The sequence below is a fragment of the Phoenix dactylifera genome, chromosome 6 (genome assembly GCF_009389715.1).
Source record: "Phoenix dactylifera cultivar Barhee BC4 chromosome 6, palm_55x_up_171113_PBpolish2nd_filt_p, whole genome shotgun sequence".
In the NCBI taxonomy this organism is placed as follows: Eukaryota; Viridiplantae; Streptophyta; class Magnoliopsida; order Arecales; family Arecaceae; genus Phoenix; species Phoenix dactylifera.
In genome coordinates, this window is record NC_052397.1 from 16,420,958 (window position 1) to 16,438,917 (window position 17,960).

The following is a 17,960-nucleotide window of genomic DNA, read 5'->3' on the forward strand; positions in this document are numbered from 1 at the left end:
CAATCTAACCACCGACCGACCAATCACATCTCGAGAAATTCCACAGAATACAAAATACAACGAAATTTACCATAGAACTTTAAAGATCTGAACCATATTTATCTGCAAATAATTATCCAACAGTGTGAATACCCAGTGTGATAACCAGGCTCGGACAAGCAAAATAAAGCCACATAAATCAAAAATGTTTTCAGAACTCAAAAAACCACTAATCATCCTTCAATGAAATAAAAACTTACATCTATAACCCATAGTCCAACATAACCCTCCTGCATTAAACTTCAATATTGTTAAAAAAAATTTCCAACACAAAAAATAAAGAGGTAACAGGGTCTCTTTATGAAATTTACAAGAAATTTAACCAAAATGTAAACCGAGGACCCTACACGCCATCAGCGTGCGAGACAAACCTCCGCCAACTTACTAGAGAATCTGAGGGATTTAATAGACTAAACGTGCAGAGGATGCATAGTGGATAAAAATTTAAAACGGCTGAAAAAATCCAAATAGAATTAGCACAAAGTCACTAAAACAGATTAAAATTCAACCAGTCGGGATACCTAACGGGTTCAAATAAACGATCGCAGTTTCTGGCTTCAAAGACAATCAACCGAAAAACAACGAAAAAAGATGAAAATTAATAGTAAAAGAATTTTTAAGAACAAATGCATACAAAGTTAACAGGTAAAGCGAAAACATAAAAAATAAAATAAAAATAAAACAACCAAACGATAAGGTCAGAACAAAGAGCTTAAATGAGAAAAATATAAAACAAAACCAAACCCCCGCCCGCCCTCCAGGACTCGCTGAACACAGACCCCCGAAAAGCAATTGATTTTTCTTCCATGGATTTGCCCATCGACTAAAAAAATCGATCCACCACACCCTAAAAGCATGCATCCCCCCGTCGTCCACATCGATAACTCCCAAACGCTTCAAAAAAAAAAAAAAAAAATCAAAGCCTCACAGCTATCCAATCACAATATGATGGCAAAAGACCATAAGGGCACGATATGACGACATAAAGACAACAAAGCCACAACAGGAACTAGCCTTTCTCCACTATAGCATATCCAACAAAACCATCACCACACACCCAATAATTTAAAAAAGTTAGAAAAGACCATTGAAGCATATAAAGAATTCATCTCAGCATCATACCGTCTAAGATGAGAAATTTAACGTATCCCATACTCAAAAACTTAAAAACATTATTCCAAACTACAAACTTAATTCAGCTTCAAAATGGCACAAGCCAAAAAATGAATTGAGAGGTCGAAACTTGTCAAGAGTTGATTACCATATTTCGAGGTCGATCCCTTGCTGATCTGAGATAATACATCCTCAGAAAGGAAACTAAGCGTTGTAGCCACATGTAAGTTCCAACAACGTAAAGGACGACTAAAAATAGATTTTGCAAAGAATCGCAAGCGTGATGAATTATACTTGAACGTAGATCATGAGTCGAGCTAACTGTAGAACATGCAAGTTGGAACAGAATTGAAGTTCCGCAGAATAACCGTGTTCCATCAACAGATTTCAATTCCTCTTTATAGTAGTAGAGAGCTCCCGTCGATATGTTGAAGCTCGCCGACCAAAGTCGTAGTATCTCTGCAAAAGACGTTCTCCGAGCAAAGCTGATAAGGTTCCTGCCTTTCACATATCTTGCGTTCCATCCAGAGCCTTCATCTGGCTTTCGGCAACAAAACAAGTTCCTCAAATCCAGAATCCTCGTACCAACCATGAGCCTGGGCGGTCTGGATGTTGCAGCGAAATCCGGCGACCACACCATAATATTACCATACAGACGCTCACATGGAGCAACAACTGCCTCCAAGAGGCTAACATTACAAACAACCTCCCCTCTACAGAAAATAACAAACTTTACAACAAAGTAATTAACTAAAATTTTGAAGGCCACCGCCAACAATATTTCGAACACAACAAATAACACAATAAGAAAGAAATTCTTGAATGTACGATAGCAAAAAAAGAGAGAGGAGCAAAATTCAGCAAGAACACATAATAACCAATAGAAAGTAATAATATATCAAAATGGAACTCTCCGCGGCATAGCAATGATATGATTGTGCTTTGCTTTCATAATTAAGTGAGGAATTTTTCCGGGTATTAGACCGCAACCACAACAAAACGTAACCGAGGGAAAGAATTGCATGATGTAAGAATACCTTTGCTTGCTCCCTATTTTTATAAAGGATACGTGCTGAACAAACTGGAGGAAATAAATCAACTGAATGAAATGATACCATTTGCTTTTGGGGGGCAAAGTGAATTTAATTTACATCCATAGTTTTTCGCATGCAGATTATCGATAAAATTGGCTGAAATAAATTATTCAGAAAATATATCCAATAATATCCTTCTTTTCTTTATAAAATGGAATTCAAGATATATTAGATATTAATTCATTTGTACCTCAGCGTTCGCAGGTTGACGACGACCACCAGAGAGCTCCCGTCAATGCTTTCGTAATGATAAGTCGAGGATGGACGATAGGAAAATATGATGGCGTAGTTTGCGCCCAAGCAGAGAAGGAATAAAAAAGGATAGAAGACAGAGGGAAGAAGGGGAAAGAAGACAGCAGAAGGGGAGAACCCGGGGAAAAAAAACAACCCCGTGCGATCCCCCCCGACAACACCAAGAAAAAAAAAATTTTATTAGGGACTGGTGACCTGCCATGCGAGCGCACCCAACATGGCAAAGGTCGGTAATAACAACGACAAACAGACCCAATAGAGATATACCCCACATCCCACCCCTTACCTTTCCCCTTCATGGAGTTCCCTGGCTTCCATTTGCTCTACATAAGAGACAGAAACCCACCCCTTAACATCTCTAATTTCAATTTCTCAAAACAAGAGATATCAGGTGGAGATTCAGTGATTAATACCCTCATTTGTTTACATCCGATCGAAGGACGAAGATCGCCACGATCACACCCTAGGCGCAGAGATCCACAAAACTGAACCGCGATCCCATGGAATCCCGTAGATCTGAAACAAGAAAACCTCGATCCTCGATTCCTTCGTTCGGAGCCCCATCCTTCGGACGTAGATCAGTGGAAGAAGATCTAAGACCAGATAAAATCCGAACCAAATAAAGGAGTAAAAAAACAAACCGCTTGACCTGAAACCGTCACAGATGCGTAAAAACGAAGAATAATGGTTGCCAGAACAGCAAGGATAACCGAAATCGTTCTCAAAAAATAAGCAAAACTTACACAAAAATCAAATAAACACAGAAATATAGGATAGCAGATCGGGGAACAAAATAGCCAGCCAACAACCTCCTCAAATGAAAAGAAAAACCATAAGGCAGCGATATTTTTAACAACTTGGAGGAAATGTTTCTAATAATTTGAAAACAAATATATGCAACAGACAAAAAATAAAAGCCATATAAAAAGTTAGATCGCTACAAACTGAAGAGTTATTCAATTATTCAAAATAAGCTCGGAAAAAAAAAAGAGTCGAGTCTAGAATAAATTTAAAAAAACACACACACAAGATGGAAGAAAACCAAACGGAAAAAGCTAGACAAGCATTAAGAATGATCGAAACAACGCAAATACGAACGGGCATCCACCGCCGAACACGAAACAAAAGGAAGCCCTAGGGATGAAGAAATGGAGGAGAGGGGCATGGTATTTATTGACCCGCTTGGAGAAAATGGACGGGCCGGATTAAAGCGGTGCTAGTGTTGAGGCGCTAGGATCCGTCCACGTGTTTGGACAGTATTGGTCGTGCCAGCTAAGGCGGTGGAGGCAGGCATCAATGGCGGGCCACGCTCGGCGTATACCGACTCGACTTTTATGCGAGTCCTTATCCCCAATTTGACGTCATTGCTTACGAAACCACCTTTGGCGGTTCCTTAAGGGAATGGCAAGGCTGGCCGTTGCGTTCTTGCAACCGTCCTCATACGAAACGTCTATGCGGGATATCATCAGCCGTCCGAATTGGACCTGGATGCAATCTCGTCCGTTCAGTTATGGAGCCATTATCGCATTCTGCTGTGATCGATTTGAACTAATGCACAAATTTAGGAGATTGGAGACGGGTAGAATTATTCTTGCTTGCATTCCTTCCACGGCAACTAACTTTATGGCGTGTAGGTGATGCAATCTACGAACCACATTCGTTCTTTGATCCAATTTTGAAGCCAGCCCGTTTTATGCCTATATTATATGAAAAAATAAAAATTGGACGATTATCAGAAACACCCTTCCATCGTTAAGTATTTTTAAATTGATACTGCAAGTTTCCAAAGCATATCAGAATGGCTATTTAACTCATCAATTAGCCAGCACCATTAGCCCATCGTTCCAAATAACCGAAATACTCTTATTAAATTCAGGCATCTTTCAATATCTTTTTCATTGTCCCTAATTTCCGCTGCTTCAATCCGACCTTTATGTGGGAGGTGGTAAACCTTTGAGACTTTAGTTGGTGGAGCGGAGCTCGGAGCCGCATAAGAGAGAGTCTTCTATGCAAAACGAGTTCTAGAGGTTGGGCACATCATCTTGGAGGGTAATTTAGTAAAAATGATTAAGCGGATTCTATAAAAGAGGTCAGGGGTTTTTGATCATCCATTTCTAAATGATATCTAGAGGCTGCTGAGGAATTGCAATGCCTATCAAGTTGTGCATGTGTTCCGAGAGGCGAATCAAACTGTTAATTGGATGGCCTTATTTACTGCTCACCATTTTGAAGAAATATTTTGGACCCATTTTGTATATGTTTTTTTATTTCTGTAGAATATTTTGTCTCTCATCTTTAATGGTAATATTTATATGAGACTAATGTGAGTTGTCGATATAAAAGTTAAAAAAAGAGAAGAAAAAGAGAGAGAGAGAGAGAGAGAGAGAGAGAGAGAGAGAGAGAGAGAGAGAGAGAGAGAGAGAGAGAGAGAGAGAAGAGACATGAGAAGAATAACAGGAGAGAGAACGAGGGAGAGGATAGCAAATGGGAGGAGAAAAGAAAGCAATAGGATGAGGGGAGGGTTGTAGGGAGGGAGGATTTGTCAAGTCACATCACTCCTATTACTATTCTCTTAAACTTATTCATTGCTACTATGAGGCCCAGCCACACGCTAGGCCGGCCTGTTGGCCCGATCCGTCACCAAATAAAGACACCAACGAGCTAAATCTTGAGTTAGACTATTCAGACTAATTAAAATATTTAATTTAATTTAAATAAATAGTTAGCATATATTTATTTATGTCATATTAAATTTTTTGTAAAAAATATTTAAATAAAATTTTAAAACTTATTATTGTTTTAATATAGTATATAGCATTTTATGCTTGTATGATCTGCCATACATATATACGGCATATGTTATACTCTAGATTCGAGGTGTGATATAGCGAAAAAATTTGCCAATTCGGATCACTCCTATTGCTATTCATTTAAACTCTTACACTTTCTCCGACTCAAGTCTCTACATGCTTTCGCTTTATCCAATCTCAAAAAAGCTGGTAAATTCCATGATAAATTCTAATAAACCATCACGGCCTTCCGCTCTTGTGGTTTTCTTTTTATTATTTATTTATTTATTTATTTATTTTGCTAAAGCGGATGGATAATAGACGAATATATATGCACCCAATAAAATTAAAAAACAAAATATCTCGGAGTGTCAGATGCAACTCTCCATCTCCAGTCCACATGGTACTATCCGAGTGATTGGCTACATGAGCACCCACCTAGTTCGCGGGCCCATTAACTTCACAGAAAACATGGTTAGCCTGCAAGACCCCTCCATCCCTCACCATTATTAAGATATTTCGAAGCTAAGGGTGGACACAATTATTATTCTTTGGACCCTCTCGAATCTAGTTGATGATCGTGGCTAAGTTTCTCTCCAAAATAATGGAACTGGCCCGTAAAAGCTCTCCGATTCTCTTGCCTAAGTTTCTTTGAGCCCGCCATAAAAACCTCCCCCTTTTGGACATTTAAAGCCTCGCCGACCTTCCTTGCTACCTCATCGAAGGCCAACTCCTTGGTCTGGGCCTCGCTGCTGGAGGAGGCAGACTCGAGAAGGTGGAGAGGGCCGATTTGAAAACTTCAAGGGCCAGTTTGAAAATTTTAAAGATGAGGAAGTATCTCTAAATATTGTATATTATTATTTTCCTAATTCTAATTATCGTACATAATTTTTTTAAATTCTAAAGATTTTAACAAATTGGTCATGAATTATAGTGTCCACCAGACTGGAGTTATGCTAGTAAAATTCTATTGTACATCTTAGTTCTAATTATTTAATTTATTTTGGAAATAAGTTATCAAGAGTTTTCTTGAGTTATTATGAGTTGAACTAAATTGAATAGATTGGGCTGGATTGGTTGAGCTTAAGTTTTACAAATTTAATAAATTATGAGTCATGAGAGTCAAATTAGACTATGTGGAATATAAATCAAGATTTTATGTTATTATCCTAACTTGATACAACTCAATGAGAAATATGTAACAACCCAGAATCTCATCCAAAATGGCTAGCCGGAAGTTATTATTTGGATTTCTTGATCCTGTATAAGTACCCAAGATCTACCCAGCGAATAACCGATTTGGACTAAATACACGCCCACACGGATCCTCACATACTCCCCCTGTTCAAGCCCTAGCATTAACCTCGTCAGGCTAAGGGTTCAAATTTATTTAAATCTAATCACAAACACTACGATTGGCTCGTGGTCAGCCCTAATGGATCCGTGCTGCAGTGTCCCCCAATCCACATAGGTTATAGGTCGGATCTGCTCTGATACCATTGTTAGGGCCGTAGGCGCTGCCATCTCACTAAAACCCGCAAGTGATACTGAATGCTTAACCATGGTCTTTTAAACCGACCATCCCAAGCGCCCCCCAGCGTTCGATTGCGATTTGGCACCCACCGGCTTCCGCCGCGAGCGAGCCCTGCTGATTTGGCCCACACCGGCCTCTGCCAACAATCCCCCAGCAAGCGAGCCCTGCTGATTTTGCCCACACCAGCCTCCGCCAACAATTCCCTCCCATAGCAAGGGAGTTTTTTTATCGCTTATCCTAGAAATCGAACCCGTGCCGCTGGCTCTGATACCACTTGTAACAACCCAGGACCGCACCCAAAATGGCTAGCCGGAAAGTATTATTTGGATTCCTTGATCTTGTATAAGTACCGAAGATCTGCCCAGCGAATAATCAATGTAGGACTAAACACACGCCCGCACGGATCCTCACATAATATTAATTGCCTCTCCAAGTAAGCTCCATTGAAATATTTTGCATATTCTAGGCGACCCTAATCATGTCAAAATTACCAAATTTATAAAAAGGGCGCTCATGTCTTTGGGTTGGTGAATGAGGGCGCCGAGCATAATAAAACCCTAATAAGATTGGATTATCCTGACAGGTCCGCATAACAAATGAAACACATACAAAAAATAACTCAGAGAAAAGTTTGTGCAATTGATCAAATTATTTTATTACCTGGAGCCATCAAATTATGTAGTTCTGTACCAAAACACCTGATCAAATACTGTTTGATTTCAGTATTTATTTTAGTGAATTTTTCAATCCGAACCTGATTCAAAACTGAACCTGAAATAAAAATACTCAATAATTATTATCATTATTTTTTTTTTTACATTTAGTGTAAATCTAAATTAGAAACTTAAGAAGATAACAGTGAAGATGACTCTTTTGTTGATAAGATAATTTATAGAATCTTTCTCGATATTAATAAAATTAGAAACTTTAAATCAATAATTGTAAATTATATTATCAACCATCCTATTAATCGAGCTTATTTTTTATATATTTTTTCTCTCTTTCTTAAGCATGATATAATTGTGGATTGATGAAGGTAAAATAGAAGGATTAAAATATTCACCAAAATTCTGTTGTATTGAAAAATTTATCACTATGCTTCTTTTTTTTAATGTAGTTGGTCTCATTTTACTTAGTCTATTATGTTTGTTTGTTGGTTGTATTATTATTTTAAATTATTGAGTTTGTTAAATGATGGGGTTATTAGTTTTGAATATATGTATTATGGATAATTTCTTTACTTTAATATTTATATGTAAAAATTCTTTACTTTAGTTTTGGTTTTTGTTTTGCAATTTTTTAGGTGGTTGTTATAGTTTTTCATTTTTAAAAAACAATTTTATTTTTCTTTTCTTCAATAACCACATGGAATATGCAATGGAGAAAAAGTGGAGGGAATCTCAAAGAGAAGGAGGAGGAGACATAAGAAGCAGCTGGATTCTTCTGGCCACTCCGCAACTTGGGCCACCTCATGCAGTTAAATGAACTCGCCGTAGAGGAAGAACTTGGCACTATGGTGGATTGCTTTATTGTAATTTGAATATTGCATATAGATATTACTTTTTTAATTGGCAAATTTTTTATATAATTCATATATATATAATATAAAAATTTATGTTTTGATTGGATATGAATCTTTTCCGCAACATCATTATTCATAAATCAGACCGGAGCTCAAATGAATAATATATTGCTGATTCTCGTGAGTTGTCTTTCTTAAAGAAATAAGGAAAAAAACTGAATAATTGAATGGAATTGTAGTTTGCACTCTTTTTTATATATAAAAGGCTGTATGTCCTTTGTCCTTTAATATGTTCTTGTTCCGCTCTTTATCTAACGCGAACCTGATATAATGCTATGTCCAAGAAGAAAACACCAATTAATCCACTGTCGCCGTCCGAGGACGGATTATTTGTACCTCAGAGTCACGTCGAGCTATGGAAAGAAGCGTATTGCTAAGATAATCGGTAGCTCGTAGCTTTCACTGTTTTACTTTTACTGTAGCTCTACAAGATGCTGCGGTTTTTTTCTTTTTTTTTTTTTGGCCCAGGGCCTTAAGGACTGCCTTAGAGTTGGGCCAGCCCTGCCTATAAAGAATATCTTGAATCCGATAATAAATTCTATTGTGGTGGTTATCACCACCTGATATATCTAATTAGAACGAAACATATCTGGTACAAATACAACTTTTTCTCTCCAACCCACAGAATGTCTTCGGAGTGACTGGCCAAGCTATCCAATCTGTGACCCTATTTGCCTTCTTGAATAGATGCTTGGTCTGAAAAGCCACTCTATTGCTCACCATAGTTCGAATATCTTGAAGCAGAGAATAGCCTCCACTAACATAACTATATTCATCTTGAATTCAGCCTGGCCGGGTTGCCCTTAAAAATAGTAGAGTGACAAAAAAGTGGAGCTAATTAAACCAAAATACAGTGGATAGAAAGTCCATTCAAACAATAGAGATTTTTTCTCTATAATAAATTACCATAGGGTGTAGTCACGTCATGCATTACCCAGCCACAACGGGGTAGATCCTGTAGTTCTCATAAATAAAGAGATCAAAAACTCTATAAATATAAATAATATTCCTAAAAATTCTATATTTTCATTCTATACATTGAATATGATCTCATAAATAATAAAGGAAAATTATCTCCGCCTTGATTTAAAAAAGTAATTCCACTTGGGGAGGAGACGCTATGGGGCCCATATACACGTGAAGAGTGTAGAAAAGCGTGTTTAATTGTTGTCAAGTTTTTGCGCAGAAGAAAAATCTCCCTCACACGTGACAGTGACTCGTGGCAAACCATTCCCAGCGCAACATGGCAGCACTCGGGACCACTCGACCGTTGGGCAGGGATTCAAGCATCCGTTGGTGATTTAAAAAGATAAAATCCTCGAGAAACACCCGGTCCCCATCTCCCTGGTATTTCTCGGAACGTTTACAGGTATAAAACTTGGTCCGGGTTCGCGGCAGTCTTCTGGAAATACGTGCGGCGGGGCCCAACTCGAAGAAGAAAAATAACTTAACGATCGTCTCTTTCCGTCACGGTCGCATATATATATATATATATATATATATATATATATATATATATATATATATATATATATATATATATATATATATATATATATATATATATATATAACGGCAGCTTAAATGGTTGTGAATACAGCCTACAAAGTTAGAAAATAAGAAAGTACTCATGGGCTCCGACACATATACATAGTCCGTCTGGATGAATCCTTCAGCGTGATGAGCAGCAAAAAAGGCAATCCAGTCAGCAGCATCGTTTGCCTCTATGAAAACATGTATGGTCTGGTAGGAAGTCATACTTTCTTAGTAGGCTACAAATATTGTGTAGCAACAGCCTCTCCTCAGCAGTGCCAACCCACTCGATCACTATGATCGAGTCCTTCTCGAGAAGGATGCTGTCTGCGCTCAGCATTCATCTCGTATAGAAAATACCCTCCCATATAGTTCTGAGTTTGGCACATACAACAAACGCGTCAAAGATTCGTCGTTCTTCTGCTGCCACCAGTCTAGGATCATAGTCTTTAATGACGAAGCCATACCTTCGCAGGTCCCTCCCTCGCCTACACTGCTATCGTCAGTCTCGCATTGGCTGCAAGGCTATCATTGAGACGCAGCTGCAGTGTAAATGGGGCCGTTCTGCGATGAAATGGAATCCTTAACGGTTCAACTTTTGCACCACAGAATGTGGTATTATGTTCATCAAGCGGTTCTTCTTTTGAACCCCATGCACTGTATATCACACTGAAAAGCTCATAAATATCTTCTAAAATAATAAAAACTACTTGCCATCGAAGATGAATGATGTGGCTTTGGGTTACGTCTCTATGTTGCAAAAGTCACGCCTTGAAGGTTCAAACTCCTTTCTGAACCAACGAGTAGATTGCTTGACATAGTAGCTAAAATGACAACCATATACTTTACTTGTGAGTATTTACTAATTAGAATGATATGGTGCGGTATAAACGAGCGCTGAGCTTCCTAAGTGCTAGAGTCTCGACGCATTTGTACTCATTTCAGTTTGCTGGATAAGTTCTTCTTGGACTAATTATTTGAAGATTATCTCTGCTCCATTTATCATCTAGCAATTAAAACATGAAGTAATCAATTTTTAGAACAATACTGGATTGGATTCGAAGTTAAATCTAATTTTGTACTACATTTGAGGATATCCAAGTTTGCAATCGGTGAGGATATTTACAGAGACCCGGTCTATTTTCCTTCCACCATTTTAATGGAATGGATTCATGATACCAAATAAGCTTGCTTCTTTTCCCTACAATTAATATTTTATCCATTTGTATTCTATAAATATATATAAATATGAAAAATAATTTCGTTTTCATAAAATAATTAAAATATCTCAAAATCCAATACATATTAATTATATCTTATCAGCCCTACTTGTTCTATGCATTTATTTTTGGATTTTTTTCGTACATACCCTCCTAAATATTAGAATTTGCATGAATACCCTTTTAAAATTGATATTTGTATGTATACCCCCATCAAATACTTGTTTTGTATGTATGCTCATGCCATTTAACCCCGTTAAGAATTTAGCGGATTAAAATTAAAATGACGAAAATACTATTAATGGATAAACATGCAAAAAAAAATATTTATAAGGATATACATGAAAATAGTAATTTTAGAGGGTATCCGTATAATTTAATATATTTAAAAAATTCTTAGATTTTTGCATAAATTTTCCTCTCAATATTAAAATTTGCACAAATGCTCTCCAAATTGATATTTACTTGTCTGCTGTCGCAAAGTATTATTTACATATATATCCTTATCAAATATATCTTTTGCACATTTATCTATTAAGGATATTACAGTCATTTTGAATTTTAAACCGTTAATTTCTTAACCGCATTAAATGGAATGGGCATATATGCAAAAAAAGAAAAATAAAATATATACATATAAAATAAATATTTTATAAGGGTATACATGCAAATATCAATGTTGGAAAGGTCTTCATGCAAATTTTAATATTCAGGAGAAATATATTCAATTTTTTTTATTAAAAATAAAAACTTATTAATTATCTAAAATAAATTTATTTTTTTCAAAATTTATTTTGCTTGCTCCCCTCGTTGTTGCTCATTAAAAAGTTGCGGACATCATTTAAGATCAAGTAATTGTGCAGTTGACACGTTTTCCAATTCTTGTACTACTCATCAAAGAGTTCTCACATCGTATAAATGTCGGAGGAGCCCAAGCCTAAGATCTAGGCTTGCTTCCCCTACGCTTCCTCCCTTCCTTCAAATCACCCACCCCAAGATCGTACCCAAAAAGAAAAAAAAAACTCACACAGTACAAAACCCCCATGCACGTACGATTTCTTCACAACATGAGTAAATGCCAGCCGAATGCTTGCGAACGACTCAAGGTACGGCACGTTAAGTTAATAGATGTTTCAACCCGGACCGTAGTTTGCCCTTCCAGATGAGCTTACGAAATGTTCCCTTGGACACTCAGCTTTAAACAATGTCTGTGCGAGAAATGTTTCAGTTGCATCAAAAAGCTCTGTTTTCTTTTTCGACATTTAAGACCTCAGACTATTGCAAAGTTCTGATTTTATCTACTGCTAGTTGCGCTGATACCAAAAAAATGTGTTATATTTAAGTTTTTTTTTTTTTTTTGAGAGAGAAGGAAAAGCTATTGTAACAACCCAGAAGCTCATCCAAAATAACTAGTCGGAAGTTATTATTTGGATTACTTGATCCTATAAGTACCCAAGATCTACCTAGCGAATAACCGATGTGGAACTAAATACACGCCCGCACAGATTCTCACAACAGCTATAGTTACGGACCCAGTCATGATGTACTTCTTCATGTAATTTCAGGAATAACATAGTTTAATCAATTAACTAAAAATATGGTATTTTTCTTTTATCACCTCACAAACTCAGCACACAAATATCATCTATTATTAGTTTTTATGTTGTTGTATGAATCAATGAGATTTTTCTTTATAGCTATGAATGAAGGGAACTTAATATATGGATTTCTTCCTATTCTCTTTTTATGTTGTCCATTACTGAAAAAAAGAGAGAAGAATTTAGTAAGTTATCTGATGGAGATGGTTGAATGGAATCGTCTAAGATTTTTTTTTTCTTTTTTTCCAGAGAAAGACGGATTGAAAAAAAATAAAAGGCAAAAGAAGTTAGATTGAGCACCCAATGAAAGGAGGGGGAGTGGAGGAGGAAAAAACAGTGGCAACAATTTGCTTGAACTCTAGGATCAAAGCATTGCGAAGAAGATGTTCTTCTTCTCATGAACTCTGGAATTGCAATTGCCTGTGGGTTTTATGCTAACATCTAAAAAGTGACCAGCTCGCATGAATAAAAGCGTCCAGATGGATAATATTATCACAGCCGTACCTGCATCCCGAGATAAGCTTGTCTCATTTCTCTTGCAGCCCTTTTCTGCTCAACGAAGGCAGAAGGGGTTAGAAATCCCCACACTTCCCTATTAGCAAGCTCACATCACCATTACAACAAACCTCCATACTTGGTGCTTATAACACCGGAATTAATCGCTGTGAGAACTTGCATATTTAGCCCCATATCAATAATTTATATAGTAAAAAAAAACTCAAAAAATACATTATAACTAGCTATTTTAGATAAAATTTTGAATTCTGGTAAATAGTATTAGAGCGAGCCCGACCCATGATCTATGTGGATTAAAAAACACTATAATACGAATATATTTAAAATTTTAAATATTTATATAAAATTAAAAAATTTAAATAATATTTTTTTACTAATTATTTTGGATGAGATTGTAGATTGTTACAACCGATCTCTCTCTATCTCTTTCCAAGCTGAGACTTGATACCTACTTCCATTATACTTCCACCTCGCTTCCAAGTTAAATATAATTTGATTCCCCATTCACAACTACAAAAATTGCAAGATCAAAAGGACCCAGCTGCCACCAACCACTTGATATCATCTCCTTTCAACAGCAACATTTGCTTTTTCCCCAACCGGCAAGCACTTAGCTCTAATCAAAGATTAATTAGCAAGATAACATAAAGCCAGTTTTTGTAATATTGTCACAATGATGGCAGTCAGAACTCTAAATCAACTTTCTTTACTTTTTAATACTTTATAGATGAATCGAATCAAGTCAAAAAGACTACTCGTAATAGATGTAACGTCTCTTTTCATCTTTACAATCAGACGTATTATAACCTTTCACACTAAACCACTAAAACCCCCAAAACAGCAAGTCTAAATCAACAAGCAATTAGCGCCGCAGCACACCAAGCAATCAGTCCACAAATGGTTGTGGTGACTTGACTTCCCATAACGCCACCATTACCAAGCCTAACTTTCTCACATATATCAATACTTCAATTAAACTAAAAAGAAAGAAGAGCATAAGAGTGGAGATTTTGGGAACAACACAAAAACATTCTTCTCTCTAAAATCCCCCCACTTCAATTTTCAACTGCTTACATCGTCGTCAGCGCCACGAGGAAACCGTGAGGAGGGGGCGGTCCTCCCAGGCGAGCGAGAGGAAACCCGGCGGGGAATCCAAGAGCCTGTACTGGGAGCTGTAGTCATAATTCCAGAGGAGAAGCTTCGCTTGGCTCACCGCGTAGTTGCTCAACACCTTGGGGCCCAACCCGCATCGCCCCATCATGGCCGTCCATTCCTCCATCCCCTCCATCCTATCCCTCCGCTTCGCCCCCTCCCCGGGCCCCACCGCCGCTCGGATCCGACGACCCAGCAGGAGCCGCTCCACCCGGACCCGCTCCGGCGACTCCCGGTCCAAAGCCGGCTCGAGCGACTCGAACACCGCCGCGTAGTACGCCAGCGCCGTCCCGAACCGCTCCGCGAACCCAGACCGGTTCAGGCTCGCTTCGTACTCCCCCAGCGTCACAACGGCCGGCCCGAGCGACTTCGCGAGCCGGAGTACTCGCTCGACCGGCTCGGTCGACTCGCCCAGTAAGGTGTAGAGCTGGAGCATGAAGTTGACCGCCACGGACTCGCCCGGCTCGATCCGGAACGTCGACTCGGTGAGCTCCGGGATCGGGGTGAGGACCGCCTCGAACTCGAAGTCCAGGTCGAGGAGGGCGGCGAAGTGGCGCAGGCGGTTGCCGGTGGCGACGAGGGAGGCCGCAGGGGAGTCGCCGAGCGCCAGGGCGGGGATGCCGGAGATCCGAATCTTGGCCGGCTTTCCCGCGGGGCGGGTGGCAAGGGCCTGGAGGAGCGCCGCCCACTGAACTCCCTGGACGATCCCGAAGTCGATGATGTGGATCCGGGACGCCGACTCGGTGGCCTCCAGGATCGCCTGGTTCGCGGTGAGGTGGGCGAACTTGGAGTAAGGGCACGCGTCGTTGAGGGCTTTGTAGCATAGGGTGAAGTCCTCCGGCGAGGAATCGTACGACGACGAAGGCGGTGGAGAGGAGCGATCCTTCAGATGAGCACCTCCGGCGGCGGCGGCGGCGGCGAGGCGGCTGCAGAGGGCCTCCGCGAAGTAGAAGGCGACCCGCTCCGTCGGATCGCCGAGGTCGGACGCCGACTCCCGGATCTTGACCAGGGACTTGGCAGCCAGATCCGGTTCGGAGTCGGCGATCCGGGCGCACTCGAGGAGGGCTTGGAGCAGCGGCGGGGACGGCGAAGGGGAGTTGCTCTCCGCCGCCGCCGCCGGATCTCGGAACACGGCATCGTTCTTCGGTTGGGCCGGCGGGGGCGGATCGAAGGACAAGGCTTGGAGCTGAACCTGCTGCGGCGGCGGATTTGGCGTAGGAACGGCTATCGCCTGGTGGGGAGCCAGAGGCGGGGGAGAGATCTTGACCGGGTCGGAGAAAACGACGCGGTTGAGATCGGAAGTGGAGGCGGGCGAGGGGACGCTGATGGCGGCGGCGGAGCAGGCGGCAAAGGGGTCAGCGAACAAGGGCGGGAGCTCCGCCGCGACGGCCGCCCCACCGCCCTGCCAGGCGTCGCTCATCAGATCGGAGCTCTCCGCCGGCGACCCCCCGATGAAGCTCTCCATCCACTCGTCGGAGTCAAAGTCCCCCGCGATGGCGGCGGCGGCGGAGGCGGAGGAGCCGAAGTCGGAGAGCCGGAAGGGGCCATGGTCGAGGTGGACCGGGGGATTGAAGCCGAGCACCGAACCGGGGCCGGAGTCGGAGGCGAATGGGTCCGGGAAGGTGGCGGAGTCGGGGAGGACGAAGGGAAAATGTTCGGGGATGGGAGGGTGGTGGTGGGCCCCCCACGGCGGTGGGTTAACGGAAGCAGCGACGTTCTGCTGTTGCTGCTGCCGTTGCTGCTGTTGTTGCTGCTTCTGCTGGATGACTTGCTGGGCGATGGCCATCAAGTTGCCGCTATCAGCGCACATGTAAGCCATTCTCTCCACCCGCTACTCTATTTCTCTTCTCCTCTCTTACCACCTTCTCTGGCCTCGGAAAGTATTTCCAGCTGCTTGTTCTTCTGCTCACATGAGAGCACTGAGGCCCAGATAGAGAGGTCTTGGTGATGGAAGGTATGTCAGTGTATGTGCTGGCAGGCAACAGCAGCTTGGAGTCGGTACTTTGAGGGAGAGAGTGGAAGGCTTTGAGGGTTGGGGAGCCGTGGGCTTTTTAAAAGAAAGGATGAGAGAGCGCGGTGGTGAGACTGGGGACTGGGGACTGGGGAGGCTTCTCGAGGAGCGCGGAGGAGAGGGGGAAAATTAAAAGGCAGGCATACGGAGGTGGGGTCTACAGGAGCCCACCACCCAAAGTGGGGAAAGAAAATTAGCTATGCAAGGAAAGAACGCAAAAGAAATTAGATGGGGTGCGAAATTTGTCCAAAAGTGCGGAGAGAAGAGCCCGGAAGAGACGATAAAAGGGAGGGAAGGGGCCACAGCTCTATTCTCTCCCTCATTTATGTTACGTTCGCTCTGGCCGTAGAAGTGGTGGTGCTAATTTTGGAGGAAAGATGGGGAGCGGAGAGGGCAGAGTGGAGTCGGGAGCACTGGGACGATGGGTGCGCCATGCATGACGTGGTGGGTCTGCTGTGTGGTCCCCACTGGAATAGACACCAACCGCAATTTGACTCGACACGTGGAATGGGGATTGGTTTAAAGATGATGTTACCGAGTCCAGCGGCAGCCACTCTGCGCTCCTTGTTGGGCCCCAGGGAGGGAACCAATTAACCATGTCACACGGGTCACGTGAGTCGCCATTGGAGCGTAGCACTGGGCTTAGTTGACGGGCCGTTAAAGAAGTGTGGATGGAGGCGACCACTGTGGATGCGTACGAGCACATAAATCGTTAATCATTGTCCCGCTATAGTCATGGCTACCCACTGTTGCTGTTATATTTTGTCACCGTAATAACCACAATTTTATTTTCAAAAAAAAATCCAACTATAAGAGTAAATATAAAAGCTTGTTTAGGCTGGTAAAATAACTTTTCTTTTTAATGTTGCAAGGCTATAGAAAGTGCGTTTGTACATAGTCCACGAATTATAGTGTTGAAAATGAGCTACTAAGGAAGGATTTCAGCTCCCACCTCTGTGGGAGGGAGTAACAGTAGTGCGAAATTTGTAATCCGAGATCAGAAGGCCAGATTCGTGACGGTTGGGGACCAACGGATTTTTGATTAGTTCGTGATGGATAATGAGCTTATAGCAGCATGAGACGGCATCACCTATACAAAACATGTGTTGAGTGCAGACAACATTCTCTTGGAGAGAGGCTCTGCCGCTATGATCAAGTGGATTCAGGGTCAGAGATTGGCAGCATGTAGGTCCGGCTGCTCCATAACATATGCAGTATTTTGGGCTAGTGCTCATTCTATCGGACTACATATGTCTATAGGAAGACGAATAGTGTTGCAGATTGTGTGGCATCTTATGTGGCCCATTATTCTAAAGATTTTATTTGGAAGAACTATGTGTGTCTCTTTTCTCTTGTACATTGTAATTTTTTCTGGTTTAATGGGCTACACCCTCCCGCTATCATAATCATAATCATAATAATATTCATAATCACAATCATAATTTTAAAAAAAAGGAGAAGGATTTCAGCTTTATTGCAACCTTGTTAATATGATGTGGTTAGCTCGTGCGAGCTTGCTATCTTGGC

General features: G+C 41.1%; 1 protein-coding gene and 1 long non-coding RNA gene across 3 annotated transcripts; both read right to left on the reverse strand.

Annotated features, from left to right (window-relative positions):
• Positions 1-1,136: 1,136 nt before the first annotated feature.
• Positions 1,137-3,873, reverse strand: LOC103707595. 2 transcript variants are annotated; one of them, XR_005512269.1, is made up of 3 exons: positions 2,912-3,652; positions 2,437-2,821; positions 1,137-1,865 (listed from the first exon to the last, which is right to left on the reverse strand). It is a non-coding gene; the product is annotated as an uncharacterized LOC103707595 (long non-coding RNA). The 2 variants fall into 2 exon arrangements; XR_005512268.1 differs by having other exon boundaries at positions 1,137-2,821; positions 2,912-3,873.
• Positions 3,874-13,962: 10,089 nt separating this feature from the next.
• On the reverse strand, positions 13,963-17,746 carry LOC103707594 (SCARECROW-LIKE protein 7). Its single transcript, XM_008792136.4, has one exon. The coding sequence runs from the start codon at positions 16,239-16,241 to the stop codon at positions 14,352-14,354; it is 1,890 nt and encodes a 629-aa protein (XP_008790358.1). The 5' UTR covers positions 16,242-17,746; the 3' UTR covers positions 13,963-14,351.
• Positions 17,747-17,960: the final 214 nt, after the last annotated feature.

Excerpts from the sequence above, each read along its gene's own strand:
- LOC103707594 (XM_008792136.4), bottom strand. The coding sequence starts at position 16,241 with ATGGCTTACATGTGCGCTGATAGCGGCAACTTGATGGCCATCGCCCAG.